Source organism: Acomys russatus, chromosome 1, assembly GCF_903995435.1.
Source record: "Acomys russatus chromosome 1, mAcoRus1.1, whole genome shotgun sequence".
In the NCBI taxonomy this organism is placed as follows: Eukaryota; Metazoa; Chordata; class Mammalia; order Rodentia; family Muridae; genus Acomys; species Acomys russatus.
The window spans coordinates 83,391,447-83,412,211 of NC_067137.1; the positions used below are offsets into that span (position 1 = coordinate 83,391,447).

Here is a 20,765-nt window from a genome sequence, read left to right on the forward strand (position 1 = left end):
ACCAGGCCTGAAAGTGTGGTTTTCTTATTTCTCATCTAAATAAGTTAATTCTGTATTACTTTTATACTGCTAATTGGCAGAGAAGTTATATAAAATAATTACATTCTTCCACTAGAACTACAATGTAGTTAAATGCCTTCCTATTTAAATAAAATATAATCATTCTATCTTCAAAAACTATCTTTCCAAAGAAACAGAGAGTACTAAAAGTACATTTATCTAATAAAATAGATATAAGTTGGATTATAAAACCATTATATACTTTAAATCTTTAACATTGATTAACCTGTCCATTTATTTTGCGTATGTGTATGCATGAGTGCCTTGGCACATACCTGAAGTCAGAGGAAAACCCTACAGAGTGTCTCCTCTAACCACGTGGGTCCCAGGATCAAGCTCAGGTCTTCAGGTGTGGCGGCTAGGGCCTTTACTCACTGAGCCATCTGCCTGGCCCAGCCCAACTCTGCTTTAAACCGCACTGGATAATGGCAGCACGCGCCTGAAATGCCAACACCTGTAAGGCGGAAGCAGGAGGACAGAGTTCCAAGCCCTGGGTTACACTTGCCACGAAATATAAATACAGAAAAAAGAAAAAGAAAAAGAAGTTCAACTTACTTCAGTTACATTTTACTTTGGTAATGTTCCATTTACAAGGGCAGAAATAAGGGCTCAGTAACAAATACCTGATTTTTAAAGTTTACAAAGTCACACAGATGTACTTCTTTACATAAAGCCTACAGGGGCGATGGAGAAAATATTTCAGACTAAGAATCTGGCGCAATCTGCGGCTCTTCTGAGAGGGACGCACCCGTCCTCGGCCGTTTAGGAGATGGCTCTTCGTAATTCTCTGTAACTAAGCCAGAAAATCCATTTTAGAGGATTTTTAACAGCTGAATACACTTTTCTGTTTTAATAAAAAGAGATTCTCAAGATGTTTTTCATTCAGTCAACTTGAACATTGCTATGGATTTATTATTTTAACAAAACAAGCCTATTAGACTAAACCACATACTATGTTAAAACTTGAAACATTCTGAACTAAGTGGCCAGGGGTCACAAACAAAATGACTGGAACTAGCTTAGTTTCCTTACTTCCCAGTACATGCGCATGCGCGCGCGCGCGCGTGCACGCGCACACACACACACACACACACACACACACACACACACACACACACACACACTATGTTAAAAGTATTCTACTCTACCCTGCATTCTAAAGAACTCACCTAGGCTGAGGGTCTTCCTCTCATAGAGCGCAGCAGCGGGAATCTGGAAGGTGATGCACAGCATTTCCTTGTTAGGGGCCACGTTTCTTACGAGGTGAACAGAACTCCTGGCCTCCATGGAAATGCCTAGCACAGCTCCAGCTCGCTGACAAACGTCCGAGGCCGGATCGGCTTCTTTGGAGAAACAGTAACAGTGCACTGTGGGGAGGCACTCACTGCTGCACGGCTGCCCATCTAGAAGGGATCTGAAAACACTGAGAAACTCTATGGCCTTTGCTGGCAAGTTCATGACAATATGGACAGAGGGTTTTGCTTCGGTTGACGGTCCTAGCCGAAGCATTAATTCCTCTCTGACTGGTCCTTGGAGAAAGTCTTTTCCATCCATATTAAAGACTTTCACTTTTTGGTCAACTTTATTCAGTTTACAATTGTGCAACAGCCACTTATGGGACTCAGGATTGAGATCATTGGCAAACACTGTGCAATTTTTCCTTGCGGCTGGTATGGCAAATGGCCCAACCCCGGCAAAAACATCAAACAAGACATCTCCAGGACTAAGAAGTTCAGTGATCCGGCTGTGTTCAGTAGAGAGACGAGGATTCCAATAGACTTTAGAGAAATCAAACTCATATGTGTAGTTGTTTTCTCGAACCTGAAAAAGGCATGCTGTTTTTAGTTCATCTCAATGGATTTCACGTTTGACCACTGAAACTGGATATAGGTTATACATGTACACATGAGAGCTTGCATGTAAATGTTACTGTCACCATTTCTGGGGCCACTTAATATCTTGCATTAACCTTCCTCATGAGGAAAGCCAGCTCTCCAAAGCCAAACAGTTGTTCCCATCCTAAAGGGTCACAAAGCTGATTCCAAGTCACATGAGGAGTCTTGCAGAAAGGCCAACTAACTGGCTAATGTCACCAGATAGAGAAAGAAAACAACAGTAGTCATCTGAAAGCTTCCTGTTGTAAGCACGGCCAAACAGCAAGGGAGGGAGGGGCCTCTACAGCATTCAAGTTGCAGGAGAGACATGATCAAGACATCGCTAATATTTTTAGATAATTACTAAAATTCTGCAAATTTCATGTCTATAAAGTAGACATTTTAAGCACCTCATTTCATGAACAAAGAATGAAAGGCCAGAAACTTCCTAGCTTAGACAAATCTGAGACGTTGTTCTTCTGTTTCCTGAGTCTTAATTTCATTTAGGCGTATGTCCTCCCCCCTGACCAAACCAGAGGCTTCTGGCCAGAGCTGGGATATTTCCTAAGTTTCTGCCTCCTGAAAGTGCCCAGGAATAACATGGCAGGTAAAGTGCTTCAAAAACTACTTTGCACACACAGCTTGCTGTCACTAACTGCCCATGGGCAATTAACTGCAATATACAGAGAGCTAAAGATTCTTTACTGATGGACTGCTCCATCCTTCTAGCATCCTAGCAAGATCCTCCTCCACACTCTGGAGTGTGTAAGCTGCTCACAGCCTTAGACAGCACTTCAAGAAGTTTAGGAATATGTGCTGTGTTGATTCTAAGCATCTCCTGGAGCTGGTCGACAGTGCAGTACCTTGGTCAGCATATCCTCCTCTCCAGACAGCACTTCCATTTGGAAATTTCGGTATGTATTGTCAATGTTGCTTGTTTTATTAACTGCAGAGGTGATTCCTGGGTTTTTGTCAATCATAACTTGGCCTAAAAGGTGAAAATTCATTATAAATACTGCTTATTGTTGGTGAAATTCAAACTTAAAAAATGTAACAGAAGTTAATTACATTTTCTTTTGGTTTACAAATAAAACCTGTACTTGGTGTGTGTGATTCCACCTGTAATTCTAAAAATCAAAGAGATAAGCTGATGACTGACAGCCTACAGCACATATAGGAAACTTATGGGTATCTTCAACATTTTCTGGTCCAATGGAAACTTATGGTCCATTGTTTTTCCATATTTTCGTTAAACATACTCAAATAAAAGACTGATTGACCATATGAATCTCATAATGGAATGAGAAGCTGTGAAGACCCTGACAACAAATGGTCCTGGGAGTACCAGCAACGACATATCTGGTCTCTTTGGCCTCAGACCAAAGGTTTCTTTTACTGTGGGTTTGAAGCAAATGCCTCCAGTTTGGAAATGTGTATCAGCAAGCAATGTTTACAACCAAGGAGACACACATTCCTCAGAGTCTGACCTAAATTAACAATGTTCTCTTACTTAAATTGTTCTTTTAGTCAAATATTTATCACAGCAGAAAAGCTACAAAGACAATGATGCACATCAGAAGGGACTTACTGTTACAGCCTTTAATTAAGTCGGTATCTTTCTGTCAACACTTTAAGATTTTATAAAGCTCTATATGCTGTCATTTCAGAAAGAAAAGAACTTCATCTTTAAGTTAGTAAATGTACTGAATATAAGTTCACTGAAATACAATGGGAATTTCAGAATTCAGAATGCAATAAAATAATGAATCAATGTTCTTATTTATCACATTCTGCTTTACATATCCAACACAATTAAAACATTTTCTTTGAAAATTTGCACCATGAGTTTTGAAGCTATTAACCCCCTTCTCCAACTCCTCCCAGATCCGGCCCTTCCCTACCCATCCGACTTCTGTGACTGCTTCCCCGCCACCCCCCCCCCCCCCCATCAAGTCCAATGTGTGATGTGCACGTACTCATGGATGTGTGGCCTTCCACTGACTGCTATGATATAAAACTTAACTTTAAGTGACATTTTAAAACATTAAAAGCAATTCTATAATTCCACAGCAAAACCTTAGGGCTTTGAATGTACTTGATAAGCCTGGTGAGTTGTCTCCCCAGACGGAAACGGTTCACTTTTAACCCTTGAGCACCCCCACCATTTTATGTGAACTTAGAAAACTAAAGCGGCCAAAGAATGTTTAGAGCGAGGGTGGGCAGGTACTTTGTGAAGGCCCACATCTGACACTGCACCGAGTCCCCCACTCCAAGTATCACCACTGTACAGAACCGACGTCGTTGTTAATAAAAACAGAGAAGAAAGTAGAGTGGCATTATCAAGTCCTGCCCAGGCAAAACCCTCAACACTGCATTTTAAAGCTGGGAATAATTCCTACACGCTTTGAAAATAATTGTGTCTAAAAGAGTAACCTACAGAATGCATTTATACCAAGTACTTACATAAAATATGATTTTGATTAGCCTTCTATCCAAAAAATAAAGGCTTTGGGTTTCTCTGGAGCTACAATACTGTCAGGTGTACTTAAGATGTTTCTCAGAGGCTAGGAACACTTCCAAAAAAAATTCTTTTTAGGTGCTTAACATAAAAAAGAGCCTTAATTAGCTAAATCAGTAAGTGAACAGCATTTTGTATACTTGACTCTGAAACAGCCACAGGTTTGAAACATAGTGAACATTGTCCCAGAGGCCTAATGGCTTTTTGAACCAAAAGATTTTTGTTCAGTATAGAACAGAGCTTTGTTTTGTGTATCAGGAGACCCAAAAGACTGTGCCAACTCTGCGACTGCGAAGAAGATATTCCAAAACATTCTTCAAAAAGGAGGATGGTGCTACCATCTGGCTTCAAATTAAAACGAAACTACCCTGTGTCTGTAAATAAAAAATTTAAACATTAAGATTAGAATTAGCCCTTTTTTCTAGACCACGACCCTGACTATATTACACCTACCAATTAAATGCTTGAACGGCAGCTGATGGTCCCGGAGGTTCATATGTGCAATATGCCCAACCCGGCTGAACCCAGACGTCACATCTTGACCCTCAGGAAGCACAGCTCTCAAAATTTCTTCTGACTTAAAATTTTCATAAGTCAGTTCTAAGTTGTATTCGGACAACTGCGGGTTAACACCGAGTTCTTTTAAAACACTGAGCTCTGCTTTCTCAAAGGAATCAACGGTAAGCATCCTGTAGGGATCCAGCATGATCAGTCTACTGTCCTCGTCCTCAGGGTCTTCAATCACGCGCTTTATGCCGGGCCGCTGCAGGGCTACCCTCTTGAGGGCTCGCATCAATCTACTGACCACTTCCTTCCTCACTTTAAGCACTGGGATGGACACTGTCTTTTTAAAAGCTGCTCTATCAAGTTTTGTCATTCCTCGGACATCAGAGGGTGGTGAAAATAATTCAGTATCTCTCACGCTTGCTTCTATTTCTGGCATGGTTGAGAATCCTTGTCTCTGACACCACAAGAAAATACTAGATGCTTCCCTAAGCCTCGGTACCGACGTCTTCCTTGTCAGTGCAAACAAAGACACTGATTTATTGGGGGGACACCATTCTACCTGCAGAAGTCTTCTTGAGAATCCAAATGGCTTCCATAAGATTCTAGGAAAAATATTCAAAAAGTACCATCAAGCTGTATACACATTCACAATGGCTTTTGAGGATGAGCATATAAGTTCTCTTTTAGATCACTTGCCAAGTGCTAACAAAAAGTCTGGATAGCAAGGTAGGACAGCCTCTCCTGCAGTACAGAATGATTCTTCAGCCTCCCTATGCCCAAGGAACTCTATAGAACACTCAGAGAACTGGAAGTATGAAATTTGAGTTAAGGGACATCTAAAAATGAAATGGTCACTATATAGGATGCCACCAATGGCAAGATTTCCTAGGCTATTCTTACGGACTGCTGTACCAGATACTGTTATGAATTGCGTAAGCTAAGGAACAGGTTAATCGCCCAAAGTTGTGTGGCCGGTAAGTGGCTCAGCAAGCCAACTGTGTAGAAAGCTTGCATGGCACGCATGAAGCCTTGGGGTCTATCCTCAGCATCACACAGTGTGAGGCATGGTGGTTCCTGCCTGTATCTCAGCATAAGGAGTAAGAGAGAAGCATTAGCCGTTCAAGGCCAGCCTGGGATGCATTTGAGACCAGACCTCACAAAAACAGAAACCTGGGTTAAGAATGACCTTGAGCACTGGGGATACAGGCCAGCTGCAAGAGTGCGTGCATGAATCCATGGCTCTTAGCACTGCAAAAGCCAGGCATGGTAGTGCAGACCTCTGACCTCGACACTCCACTCGGAAGGCAGGAGGATCAGAAGTTCCAGGCCAGCCTGGATACACGAGGCAGTCTCCCTCCCCACATGGCCTTAGTATACTGCTAGGTTGCCATTCATACTGTACTGTCATGTGGTTTCGGTGTTTTGATATGGAGGCTTTGCTGTGTTGTTTGAAGCACATTTCATTTCATTTCAAAGTATCAAGTGGTAAAGGGTCCTGTTACAGAGCCCTATAATATAAACAAAGATTTACACTATATATATAAACTAGATTCACACTAGTACTTAACGAACTAGACCAACACTGAGTCAATCTAGGTGTCCATTTTCCATTTGTAAAATGTGGATTAAAACCATGGAACGATTTCCGTGGTACTGGGAATCTAGCCCTGGGCATTAGTCATGCCCGGCTTATCGTTCTACCACTAACTTACACCCCAGCCCTCACCAGGCATCTGACCAAGGGCTTTGGCCTTGGCTTAGCAGCCAATGGACTAAGAGATGGATGGCCTGGCGGCTTTTTTTGCGCACCTTGGGCGGGAGACGACAGCGTGGCTTCTGCACTGGATCGTCAGGTCTTTCGCATCACCCTGGACCCTGCGGCCCCCTCACCTGCCGCACTTTCCCAAGTCCAGCGTCTTTCGACTAGAACTCTCACCTCATGCTCTGGTGCAGCTCGGAAATGGGTCTGCGGCTGCTGAGCGTGGCCTCGATGATGTCATCACTGTTGGCCGCAAAGGCCTCATACAGTCAGACCTGGTGGACTCACGCTTCTCTTCCTGGTCGCGGGTGAGGTACGGGAGCCCGGAAGGACCAAGCCCGTAACTCCGCCCCTCACGCGGCTCAGCCGGGGCGTGTGGTGCCGGGACAGCTGCTCGCCGATGGACTTGGCAGTCGGTCGCGGAGCAACATGCAGTCGTCTCCGGGCTGGAGCCAAGCCGAGCCGGGCTGGTACGTCTCTGCCCAGCAGCCAGAGGAGGCGGTGGCTGCTGAAGAGTGGAGCCCGTTGCTAAGCAACGTAAGTGGTCTTCTCTGGCAGCGCGGGGCTAATTGCGCTGTGGCATCTCCAGCGCTTGCAAGAAGAGTCCTAGACGAGAGAGGACGGATCCTGGGGTGGGGCCCGAACCACTGACCCCAGGCGAGTTTGAAATGTGGCAGCAGCTTGTTGCGCTCAAAGAGTAGGGCTTGGGACATCGACTGGATGAGACAGGGTTTTGTGACTCACCGCTGTTTTGTATCTTTTGTGGCCTCTTAAATTTCCTCCATCTAGTCTTGTGAGGTCTTGGCAAGAACATCACAAGATGTTTCTTTTCTGGATTTAATCATGGGACGAAGAGAAAGGTGAGCTATAGGCAACCTAATGCACAAGTCCCTGTAAGTGAAGACGAAGAGGTGCTCTGGTAATGTGCACATAGCTTATCCTTAATCTAAAAACCAGCGTTGTGGGCTGTGTGCGCCCCGGGGGCCCCTGTCACACTTTGGTGCTGAAGGTCCAGCCCAGGGCCTTGAGCATACTAGAAAAGTTCCCTAACACAGAACTACTTTCCAGTCCTGGCAATCCGCTTTTTAACCAAATTCCTGGACTGTAACAGTTTGATGGTTTTGCTTCTGTTGTCCTGTAGGAGATTGCTGAGCATCCTTCTTGCGGGGCAGACTTAATTCATTAGGCATATAAATAAATAAAGGTAGGTTTCCGGCCCTAGTACTTGCGGAGGAACAGTTAAGATGGACAGCAGCTCCCTGCTGACATGGGGAAATTCTTCAAAAATCACGTGAGCTGAGGCCTGTTCCTTCTCTTGGTCTCCACCCTGTGCTTACCCTCTCTTGATTACTTGAAGTCACAAGGCCATGGCTGCGCCTGAAGCCAGCCTGGGCCCTGTCCTGAAGGAAGGAATTTTCCAGGAACACTAGGTTCCTCGAGTTGCACCAATAGGTCAAAAGGAAAGGAAATGAGCAAGTGCTGTGTCCAAGTTTGCTTTCTATTGGTGTGAGGAAGACCATGACAAAAGGCAATATGGCAAAGAAAGGGTTTATTTCATCTTACAGCTACAGTCCATCCTGAAGGGAAGTCAGGCAGGAACCCGGGGCAGGCACTGAAGCAGAGGCCATGAAGGAATTCTGCTTACTGGCTCGCCCCTTCAGGCTTGCTCACTTTTCTTCCCTTCATCCCAGGACTAAAGTGGGCTGTGCCCTTTCATATCATAAAAATGCCCCCACCCCACCCCCAGGCGTGCCTTCCTGGCAGTCTAACTACAGCCTTCTCCGAATTGAGATTTCCTCTTCTCAAATGACTCTTTAGCCTGTGTTACCTTGACAAAAGAAGTAACCATTAATCCCAGCACTGGGGGAGGCAGAGGCAGGCAGATCCCCATGAGTTCAAGGCCAGCCTGGTTGACAAAGTGAGTCCAGGACAGCCAAGGAGGCTACACAGAGAAACCCTGACTAAAAAAAAAAAAAAAAAAAAAAGGAACCATTAGTTAGCATTTCACACAAATCCTCAAGCTTGTAGTGTGGCTCTTTAGTTTGTCCGTGATGTTTTGACATAGTCTAACTTCCTCATTCCAACATTTATCCTGGTTAAATTGTGTGTTTGCAGGAACCTCACAGACGGGGATCCCCGGGTGCTTCATTTGGTTTCTCCGTCTTTAATGTGATGAATGCCATTATGGGGAGTGGCATCCTTGGCTTGGCTTATGTGATGGCTAACACCGGTATCCTTGGATTCAGGTGAGCCCTGTTTTCATATTTTGCCATCACTTTTTTTTTTTTTTTTTTGATAAGGAATTTTGATTCCAGAAGCTACCGGTCTACAATTTCTAGTTGGATCAACTCTGAGGCTTTAGCACTGTTCTGTTATCCTTGCATCTAACTAGTGTGGAGTTTGGCGAGTGCTGCGTACAGCCATGCCTTGCTTGAGGGATGGGCGCTCCTGTAAGAACATCAAGAAGGGAGTCAGGGACAGCACGGCCTTTATTTGGAAAAGCACCTGGATAAGAGTCAGAGCCTGCTGGCTTACGGAAAAGGGGAAAGCCGCTGAGTTTTTTTTCCTTTCTGGCAGGTGGTTGCTAGGGGTAGCTAAGGAGATAAGGCAAGTGGTGAGACCATCATGTGGTAGATAGCACCTTCCTGGTCAGCCATTACTGGGCTCCGTAGGGCACAGAGGGTGAGGATCTAGAAAAACAACTTACTTTATTTTGGGAAATGTCATTGTTTAACCAGAATAGAGGAGGTTTGCCAAATGAAGTGGCCCAAAGCTATTTCATTGTTGGGTGATCCCTATAGAGCGTACTTAAGCAAACCTTGATGGTAAAGCCTCCCCCACATCTAGGCTATACGGTGGAGCCTGTTGCTCCTAAGCTAAAAATCATCTAATGTAATGAATTTCACATGTTAGTGTGGTACATGCTGTAAGCAGTTGTAACATAATAGTATCTGGGCATCTAAACATACGAGAGATCCAGTGAAAGGAAAGCGCTGTTCCTGAACAGGCATGATTGTGAGGGGAGGTCAGAGGACTGCCTGTAAGGACTTTTGTGTGCTTGCTTGCTTACTTTCTTTCTTTGTTTTTGTTTTTGACTTTTTGATTCTTGTTATAACAGCTTAAAACACAAATTTCATGTACTGTATAAAAACCTTTCCTTCTCTATTTCCTCATTCTATAAGCTTTTTAAAATTTAATCTCCTCTTATTTTCAATTTTCCTTTTTAAAATTTTATCTTTAAAACTAAGACACAAACACACTCACTCCCTGAGAGCCAGGATCATCAACATCAGCCTAAACGTCTTGCTCCCTTGAGAGGTCTTCAGGGAATACGCACCTGAAGCTCTGTTGCCTGTGACAGCGCAGCCTTTTTTGAAGCATCTGAAGGATTGGTCTGAGATTATTTTAGAGTCAATGTTCCCCTTAATGAGAAGGAACGTGCTACACACCTATTATCCCTGGTAGTTGGGAGGTAGAGACAAGATCAGGAATTCAGGGTCTTCCTCATCCACGTAAGTTCAAGAGAGACTCTGCCTCAAAAAAACAAGCAAACCAACAGCAACAATCAAAAGTGTACCCTAAAGTTATGATTTAAAGAGATACAGTACAAAAAACAGTGCAGTGTGATAATGTAGTAAATTCATGAACCAATGATTTGATTATTTGTTCTTAGTGAATAGTTTATACTAGATGTGAAAGCAGGTGCTGTGTGTTATACAGTTGGTAGTGTTGTGGTCTGTTTCCTCGGCTTCTCCTTGACCATGAGTGAGGTGTTACACTGTGACGTGGGGACGGCAGCCAGGTTGTCCCTAAGACCTCACTGTTAATGCAGACATCACTGTGCGGTATAGGTCTGGGGTTGATTTTTTAAAAAGATTTATTAATTTACTATTAACCTCATTGTTAACGCAGACATCACTGTGCAGTATAGGAGTAATGTTGATTTTTTTTTAAGATTTATTTATTTATTATTATGTATACAGTGTTCTGCCTGCATGTACACCTGCAGGCCAGAAGAGGGCATCAGATTATTTTATAGATGGTTGTGAGCCACCATGTGGTTGCTGGGAATTGAACTCAGGACCTCTGGAAGAGCAGGCGGTGCTCTTAACCACTGAGCTATCTCTCCAGCTCCCCCTGATGTTGATTTTTATTAATCCGAAAAATAAGGCTAATTTTTAAGGAAACAACTTGATCTACTGCTCATTTATAATTTTTAAAAAGTCTCTTATTCAAGCTTATCTGGGTCAGGTTGGCCACTGTGAATCAAAACTTGCCAGCCGTGCAAAATAATAGCAATTTTTAAGTGCAAATAAAATATCCTTCCCCTTTTCTCCTCCTGCCACTAAATAAGACTTCTTTAACGTTCTGGAGCCCAACGCATGCTCTGTGCCTATTTTCAAGAGTTGTTTAGAGGCCAGTGTCTTAGTGCTGTTGCTGTGACTGGACGCCATGACCAAGGCAGCTTATAGAAGAAAGCACCTAACTAGGGGCTGAGTCTATCATCATTGTGCTGGGGGGTTGTGGCTGGCAGCCGACAGGCAGGCCCAGCATTGGAGAGCAGTGGCTGAGAGTTCACATTGCTGATCCACAGGCTGGAGGCACTGAACAAGACACACCTCCTAACCCTTCCTCATTTGGTCCCCAACTGCTACCTGGGCATTCAGTGCTTGACCTGAGCCTGTGGGGGCCGTCACCCTGCAAGCCACCACAGCCACTTAGCCCAGGACAGTTTTCTGGAGTCTCTTTGTTGTTCACACAACAGCGTTACTATGTTCATTGTTTTACTGTCATGGCTGATTTTATTTTTGCAAGTTCATCTCTGCTCTAAGCTCTGAATTTTGGTTTGTTTGTCTTTTGTTTGTTTGTTTGTTTTGTTGTTGTTTTTTGTTTTGTTGGATTTTTTTGAGATAGGGTTTGTAACCTTGCCTGTCCTGGACTTGATTTGTAGACCAGACTGGCCTGGAACTCACTGAGATCTGCCACCCCTGCCTCCCAGTTCGAGTGCTGGGATTAAAAGCGTGCGCCACCACTACCATGCTCTGCTTAAGCTCTAAAATCTTTAGAACCAGATCTCGTACTGAGCATCTAGCACCAGGCTCCCATTTGCTTGTTTTGTCCATAGAAGCCAACGTTAATACAAAGCCTCGTTTCAACTTCTTTCCCTTTTCCCAAATTTTTTGATAAACAAAGCAGCTTTGAAGTAGCCCAGCTTGCTTTTGTTGTGGGTGTGCTCACAAGCTTTACACTTTCAAAAACTATATGTGACATGTTAGGCAACACATAATCAGAGAGCCCCCCCCCCCCTTTTTAAAGCTCTCTGGAAAATTCACATTTTATATACTGGGGTTTTACATGCAGGCGTACATCGCTGACAGTGGACCCACTACGACAAATCAAATGTCCCTGTTATTTTGTGAGGTCTCTGATGTCATTAATGACTACTTGTCACTTACTAATAAATATTAAGTGAGTCATAAAGAAGATTTCTGTACCTGTGGTATGGAACACTGGGCACAGTGGTATAGCTAGAAGCTTACCGTGTCGGGATCTTCCTGAGAATAAGCAGGAATCGTTTATTCTGTTTATTATCACAGTGTTTACACGGGTTTTTAAACTATGCCATTAGAAATACGCTAACCGCATTATTTGGCTTTGATCTGGAAAGGTGTGTATGCTCCACTGAGCCTAGCATCGGCACCTTGGTATCACAGGTAATACTATCGTTAATTGGTTGGCCTCACTGGAAGGGGAAGGAGGAGTTTAGAAACTGGGCACAGTAAGACTTAAAACAGGAAAAATGAATCATTAGAGGGAAATATTCAGATCACTGAATGCTGAGCTGGCCATCAGTGCTCAGACAGTGCAAAACGAGGAATTTGTGTTTTAAATAAAGTTTATTTCTTTCTGATTTCTCTTTTAACTTTAAAGGCACCTCATTTTGATTTAAGTACCACTTGGTAAATGTGGAACAGCCATTGCTTTAACGTCTGTAGTTTTGTCTGACTGGGAAGGAGAGAGGGATCATGGGAAAGAGCAAATTTGGGGAAAAGTAACTGTGTTCTTTTCCATTGTAGCTGCTTGCTGCTGGCAGTCGCTCTCCTGGCTTCTTACTCAGTCCATCTGCTGCTCAGCATGTGTGTTCACACAGGTAAGGAGCGCACGGGCCAGTTTCACAGGACCCAGTCTCTTGACTTCATGTTTGTATAAGATGAATGTCTCAGCTCTGATGTCTGTGGGTGAACGCAGAGCTCAGCGGTAGCTTATATGTTTAGCAAGCACAGACAAGACTCTGGCGTGGAACTCCAGCACCACACACACCCCCTAAGAATCTAATTTCCAGTGAGTATATATCGTTAATGAGATGGTGATCTCTTTTGTTTTCCTGTGCTGAGGATGGGAGTTGGCGTTTTTTAATCACCTACTCTCTCTCTGTTATCTTTGGATTAGATTGTGTTGAAGTCCAACACATGCTTTACCTCTGTATGGTTGAGCTCACTTTGCTCTTTCTGGTCTTGTGGCTTTCAGATTTATAGAAGCAGCCTACATGTACACAATAGATTTTTTTTTTAAAGTGGGATTATTCTAGGCTCAAACAAATGAGAACCCTAAAGGTATTTTTGAGCATTTAAAACTCTTGAGAACAGAGTTGTAAAACCATCATTCTGCTTTATTTTCCTTGTCTATGTTGGTTTTTTAAATAAACAGATTTTGTAACAAATCAACTAGGTGATTCGTAGGCAAAACCACCTTTGGATCCACAGTTCAGAGCTGCAGCTTGCACCAGTAGCTGGGTGCCTTTGACTGTCAGTCTTCCGGATGCCTGCCTCTGCAGGTAGATGCCAGACCACAGTGTAAGGTAGAAAGCTGTTGTAACAGTTTCCTCAATTCAAGAATAATAATACCTTTAGCTAGCATCTGTTAATCCTGCCAGGAATATCAATTGCAAACTTTCACTTCTGAAAATTCTTTAAATTAGAGTAATTCAGCCAGGCCTGCACTCCGGGAGGCAGAGATAGGCAGATCCCCATGAGGTCGAGGCCAGCCTGGTCTACAAATGATTCCCGGACAGTCAAGGCTACACAGAAACCCTGTCATGAAGAAAATTAGGATAGTTCTTCCAACATTGCAATATATTCTTTTGATAAATCCTATTGAAAGATTAGTTAGTCAGCTGTGGTGTTCAGTTTTAATTATTTGGGAGTAGTATTTAAATTTACAGAATTTTAAAAATGATATCAATTTTATCTTCATTTTATCTTTTAGATCGTTTAACTTTAACATTTTGACACTGTTGTTCTTTAACTCTGGGGAATATGAAGTGAAAACATCTGTTTCTCTCTCCCTCTCCTCCTCTTGTCCTCTGTAGCTTGCTTGGGCCGTGAACTAACCTCTTCATGGTTCTCCACTCACACTGCTGCCCCTGTCTTCGCTGGGTGACTCCCAGTCACCGTGAGGGCTCCGTGAGGTAGGCTCTTCCTCAGTGCGTCCGCGCGAGACTGGAGAACAGCATGTGTGGTTACTCTCCCCCTTCTGTTGGCTGACTGTCATAAAGGGGCACTGTGTTCAAGTTGGGGTCACTGGTCAGGGAAATGTCACCGGAAGTGAAGAGACATGTTTATAAAAAGAAAGTGTCTTTTCACATGAAATTCTCTTACTCGACATTTTAAGCAGGGTTCTTGCCTGTCGGGACTTTTCTTAAGAACTGAGGAGGATTGCCAAGGTACCCCAGGTCCCCAGGCTTACTTTGTTGACCACACAGTGGTCTCAACAGCACTCCCCTCCGAGAATTGTTACGAGAATGAAACAAAATCATGAATGTAAGATGTCAGGTCCGTGGTGAACGCTGAGTTCTCTCTGGGATAGAATCTCAAGAGACTGCAGGTCTTACACATGACGTCATCTCAGAAGCGTTGGCCGCTGTCATTCTGTGAGAGCATGGCTTGTGCTCTGGGTTAGAACAGGTGCCCTCCTCTGCCCTCCACATCACCATCAGCAGATGGGAACGAGTGTTCTAGAGCCCTGAACTGCTTCTGGCTCCTCATCCCCACAGGGTACTGTGTAGTCACCACTGTGTGCCCTCAGAGCCATTGATTTAACGATATTAGATTGTCTCACTTACATCAGTCACTTCAGGAGTCTCGTTTATCTTTCATTGCCCAGACGCCATCCCATGGGTTCACTGTCCATTTTCTGACCTCATCTTTTACTGTTCCTCAACTCCCTGGTAGGCAGCATGGCAGCAGGCAGGCATGGTGCTGGAGCAGTGGCTGAGAGCTTGCATCCCGATCCATCTACAGGCAGCAGGCAGGAAGAAAACTGAAATGGGCCTGGTGTGGCCTTTTGTCACCCCAGTGACACACCTCCTCCAACAAAGCCACACCTACTGTTTTTCAAAGAATTTCACTCACTAAAAACAAATCATTCAAATATATGTGCCTATGGGGCTGTTCTCATTCAAGCCACCACGGCAACCCTGGCTGGCCTAGACTTTTCTCTTCTCTTTTCTTTCTTTTTAAAGATTTGTTTAGTCATGTCTTTTATGTATATGGGTGCTTTGTTGCATGTATGTCTGCATTGGATCATGGACTGCCATGTGATGGCTGGGAATTGAACTCTTGACCTCTGGAAGAGCAGCCAGTGCTCTTAAGTGCTGAGCCATCTCTCCAGCCCAGCCTGGAACTTCCTATGTGGCCCTGGCTGCCTCCTAGGTACTGAGACTCAAGGCATGCCCCACCATGCCCAGTTCCTTTCGCTTTCCTTCCTGTGGTGAAAAGCCAAGCCTCTGTAAGAACAGCATGCATTACATCGATTGTGTGTTCAGCAGTGTCCCAAAAGATTTACCTGTGTGCCCTTCTGACAACTGCACTGGGCAGATTTTGTCACATGTTAGAGATTGGCAAAGATGAGACAGTAAAAGACGACGTGGTTTCCTCCTGGCTGCAGAGCCAATTGGTTGAAGAACTAATCTTACACCTCACAGCCCCAAGTCATCCGTAGTCTGCCATCGTTTTCCACCATGCAAACACTGAAGCTTATTTTCTGGAGGAAGTCAAAGGATCTCCTCACAAGGAGAAGAGTAGATGTAAAATGATTAATAATAATAATAATAATAATAATAATAATAATAATAATAATAATAATATATGCAGGAAATTAATAGAGCAGCAGAGTTTTTTTTTAACCAGCTAGTTCCCAGTGATTGACAGAGAGACTGTGACTCATTATTAAGCCGTATGCACTATGTTAGGCAGGTTCTGAGCTATTCTAATCCTGCAACCCTTAAAGCCCACATGCATGCCTGTCACTTGCCAATCTGATGACTCCAGAGCGCCTTCTGCTCCATCAGTCTGTCCTCAGGTCAGGGTGTACTTCCCTTGGCCATGTGTTCCTAGTCCATCCCGCAGAACTAAGCTCCGCCTATTTCTCTTCTGCCCAGTTACAGGCTCCAGCAACTTTATTAACCAATCAGCTTTACATTAGGTAGAGCAGGGTTCACATAACAAAGACCAGGGTACGTGAGGATGCACTCATCTGGATGGCAACCAAATCTGGGGGCCATTAGAACACATAGCACCAGACCAACCCCAACAAGAAGAAGAATACTTTGTATAGAATTTCTTCTACTCAAAATAAAATACCTCCAGCGACAAATAACAAGGTGGGGGTGGGGGGGACTTTTAAGAAAGACATGGCTTCTTCCTGTGTGACTGTCCTGTGATTAGGCCTGTCAGTCAGTAAGCCAGAGCTTCTGTTTACCAAATTTTTTGGACCATAAGATGCACTCCCCCCTACCCCCGCCGCCAAAAGTGTGGGGGAGGATTAGGGTACGCCTTATGGTTCAATTACTGTTTTTATTGTTTTGGGTTTTTTGTTTGTTTTACTGCTCTAAAAACTGGGTGCATCTTATAGTCTGAAAAATACGGGATTCTTTTAGTCCCTCATAGTTTGTCAATGGATACTCAAGTAGCGCAAGACAGCAGAGAAAGAATATAGAAACAACACTGAGATGCCTTCATAAATATACTTAAATAACAGATCCAGAAAAGTGTCACAGCAGATGCTGGGAAGTGTGGGAACGAGGGGATCTGCCTTCTCAGCCACCCATAGAGTGCAGCGGGAGCCTTTGTTGTTGTTGTTGTTGTAATTCTTACAAAACCAACTTGTACCATAGGGTCTGGAAGGATTGCTCCCATTGGTATTTACCCAAAGACTTATGTAGACACAAAACTTACATATAGATGTTTATAGAAAGTTTATTTATAATTGCCAAATTTATAGAGTAACCAAAATATCCTTCAGTAGATGACTAAGTAAACTGAGGCATTGAAACAAAAGAAAATTATTCTGTACTAATAAGAAATGGGCCACAGGGAAGCTTCCTTAAAGCATAATATCAGAGGAAAGAAACCATCCGTCCAACAGCTCTGCTGGCAGGTGTGTATACACAGCAAATGAAACCAGTATCTCGTGGAGATAATCTATGCCATTTGTTCATGTGTCATCATTCACAATGCTGAATATGTATATCCTGTGTGTCTTTCAGTTGATGAATATAGATAATGAAGCAGTAATCAATATGTGTTGTAGACTTTGAACTTTTTCTAATCTACTCTATTTGGAGTTCTTTAATGTTTATACCTCCCTTCCAACCCACCTACACTAGATAGGAGAGAAAAGAGGTTAATGGGAACGGGAGAAGTAGACCTTTTTAGATAGACTCAGTTCCTTGGAGCGATTCCACTGGTGTAGTCAGCAGGATTCCAGCAGACCAGTTAAACAGCAAACCAACAATTCAGAAAAGGTGACTGCAACCACTGCCAAAACCTGGAACCTCGAAGCGTTCACTGGAGTGGTTCTCTCTAGGAGCGCCTCGAAGTGGAGTGATGAACAGCCAAGACCAAAAAGCCCACCTCTTCTGGGGCTCATATATATATATATATATCCTCTCAGAGTCCATACTAGAGTGTTTATCAGTTGGCAAAGACCACGTCCCTGCAAGAGGTGGTTTCTTTTCCAGTAGACAAACATCTCCTGTTCTCTCACAAGTCTCTTTTCAGAGGAAAAACACCACACACCCTTACACAAGTCTGTTTCACATCCCACACTTTGGATCAAAACAAAAACATGCTTACATCCACCACAGTGTTTATTGGAATATTATCCAACCTTTAAAAACAGTCTCAAAAGGGGAGTCTTGCCAGTGGTGGGAGCATGGAGGAGCCGGGCAAACACTGATGGTGAGGAAGTGACATGAGCCAGACAGAAGGAAAAGCTGCATGTCCTCACTTACATGTGGACACTAAAAAGCAGTAAAACTGTTTATCAGGGATGCTGAGGGAGGGAGGGAAGGATGGGGGGTTCATGATTGAGGGACACAAAGCTAAGCAGGATGTGGAGTCTAGAAATCTGATGTACAGCATGTTGGTTGTAGTTAATATCAAGTTTATTGGAAAATTGCCAAGAGAATAGATTTCAGTTGCTCTTAATCAAGAAAGGGGCAAAAGGACAGAAGAAAGTATATGATTATTTCCTTGAATGTTAATACGTGCATCAAAATATTATGTTGAACACTTTAAATATATACATAAGAGAAAGAAGAAGCTAACCAGAAAAGATTACATATGATTTGGTTCCAACTATGTAGGACATTGTGGAAAAGGCAAAACTGTGAAGAGAAAAAGAGTCCATGGGGTTAGGAGAGAAGGATGAAAGAGTAGGAGACTATCTAGGGCAGAGGAAAGGTGCCAGATGGTAGCATACTGTGGGGTATACACTCACTAAGATCCATAAGACATATAGTACCAAAAGGGGCCTTCATGCCAGCTGTGGATTTTGTTCGATATTGGCAGGGCAGAGCTCCTTGTTAAGAACAGATGCACTGCTCTAGGTGGGAGGTGCATCACAGCCTATACTTCCTTAATTTTGCTGAGGCCCTATAAACACTCTAAAAATAGAAAATGCTAGAGAAAAGCAACTGGAGAGAATAATACAGGAACAAGATGAAAAGTAAAAAATTAATAATAATGTACCCATAAAAGCTCATAAGGCCTCAACCCCGCATAAAGAGCTCCTGGCAACCAAGGCATTTGGAGAGAGGGAGACATAGTCTTCCCCAGGGAAGAATACATCAAGTGATTATCGATGCCAAATGGTAAGCCCTGAAAATATACATACAAGTAGCATTAGACAGACTAAACAGGTTGTATTTATGTATTTAAAATGTATATGGATATGCATATACCATATATGTATGTAACAATTAGTGGAAGAGGAGGTCATGAATTTTAAAGAGGAAGGAGGGGTAAGTGAAAGGGTTTAGAGGGAGGAAAGGGACTCTGAAATGATTATATAATAATGGCAAGAAAACGAAATAGCTTTTAAAATGGAACAGCAAATGAGCATCTCTTCTAGAATAAAAACATGCATTCTAAGATTTGAAATAAAAAATAACGCATCTGTAAAAGAGCAAGAAAATAATATTAAAAGTGTCCAGAAACTGCAAGTGCCATAGAAGTTAGAGAGAAGAAAAAAGAAAGAAAGAAAGAAAGAAACAAAGAAAGAAATGAAGGGAAGAGGAAAGAAGAGAAGGAAAGAGAAAATAAAATAAAAATCCTTTTGTAGTTGGATTTGAGCACTTTAAAAAATTTCCAGGGATTGTCCTGGAAAGGGCAAAGAGTTTGAAAATGGGATAAAAGATTACCACCATGCCATCTCAAATGTGCCCAGTCTCACCTGAAAATGAAAAAAGAAGCATAAGAAAGTTGGATCCGTCCAGGAGACCAACTCACTAACAACACAACTTCCACAGAAGGAGAGAAGCAGAATAACAGAGCGCTGTCGACGGATAACAGAAGAGCTGCCTTAGCTGAAGAAAACGGGTTTCCACAATAAGATGTTCCTGCCAGAATAATCACTGAAATAACTCACACCAAATGCATTGCAAATGATGGGAAAGCAAGTTTTGAAAGATGGTAACTTAAAAATTTACACAGAAGAAACAAAATAAGAATCTCTCTCTCTCTCTCTCTCTCTCTCTCTCTCTCTCTCTCTCTCTCTCTCTCTCTCTGAAACAGGGTTTCTCTGTGTAGCCCTCACTGCCCTGGACTCACTCTGAAGACTAGGCTGGCCTTGAACTCACAGAGCTCCGCCTGCCTCTGCCTCCCGAGGGCTGGGATTACAGACGTTCGCCATTGTGCCCAGCTTGGGAAGGATCTTAACTAGCAGACACAAAAGCATATCCTGCACATTGTACTTAATGAACCTAAAATAACTTACTACTATTAGTGAATAAGGTATTAAGGAGGAAACTGATGGGTAGACCAGTCTCGGATCCTGAAGAATATGAGGATTTTGCCCACGGAATGAGAGGCCCACTGGGGTGGTTGAGAAAAGTCAAGGTAGATAACAAAATCCACCTCTTGTTCTATCCAAAGAATTTTGGTCCTTCCTGGAGCCCATAATGACAAAATGGTCCATTTATCTTCCTCTTCGTAAAGACAATTACTAGGGGTGCATGTGGGTATGGGTCTAGGTGTGCACATATATGTGTGGAGGGCAGAGGTCAACAATGGGTGTGCTCTGTACTTTCCATCTTATTTTTTAAGGCAAGAGCTCAGAACCTGGAGCTCACCTGCCTACCAGCTGGTGGGTGAGCCATGTGAACGCTGTAAACCCACCTGTCCCACCAAGTGTTGTAACTGCACACACTAGACTCTCTGGCGAGCTTTTGTGGATGCCGGGAACAGAGTGTGCTGTGTGTCTGTATGGTAACTGTGTTCCTGGAAACTGAGTTTGTACCCAAAGCACTAGATGTCATTCTATGGCGTCTACCTTGGACACAAGAGGACATTCAGTGAAAGCTGGGCATGGGTGAGAATTGAGTGGAAGTACTAAAGCTATGGAAAGATCTCAGTTTCCTGCTTAAAAAATTAACATGCATGGTAAGAGTTGTGTAGTCAGCCAGGCACAGTGGTATGTGCCTGCAGTCCGAAGCTAGAAGGCTGAGTCAGGATAATCAAGGGTCCAGAATTAGCCTAGTCTGTAG

General features: G+C 43.3%; 2 protein-coding genes across 2 annotated transcripts in view; one reads left to right on the plus strand and one right to left on the minus strand.

The window, feature by feature from the left end:
* Positions 1 to 500: 500 nt before the first annotated feature.
* Positions 501 to 5,587, minus strand: Trmt5 (tRNA methyltransferase 5; the record flags this gene model as incomplete). Its single annotated transcript, XM_051147523.1, has 4 exons — positions 501 to 853; positions 1,230 to 1,881; positions 2,798 to 2,922; positions 4,906 to 5,587. Coding segments are annotated over 4 exons (1,548 nt in total), but the record flags the coding sequence as incomplete, so codon positions are not given.
* A 1,414-nt stretch (positions 5,588 to 7,001) lies between these two features.
* Slc38a6 (solute carrier family 38 member 6) overlaps positions 7,002 to 20,765 on the plus strand; it is a 59,274-nt gene continuing 45,510 nt past the window's right edge. The window contains exons 1-3 of the mRNA XM_051147534.1: positions 7,002 to 7,255; positions 8,834 to 8,964; positions 12,796 to 12,869. Of these exons, the coding sequence (XP_051003491.1) occupies positions 7,148 to 7,255; positions 8,834 to 8,964; positions 12,796 to 12,869 (313 nt within the window). The 5' untranslated portion in view covers positions 7,002 to 7,147. The remainder of the gene's footprint in view (positions 7,256 to 8,833; positions 8,965 to 12,795; positions 12,870 to 20,765) is intronic.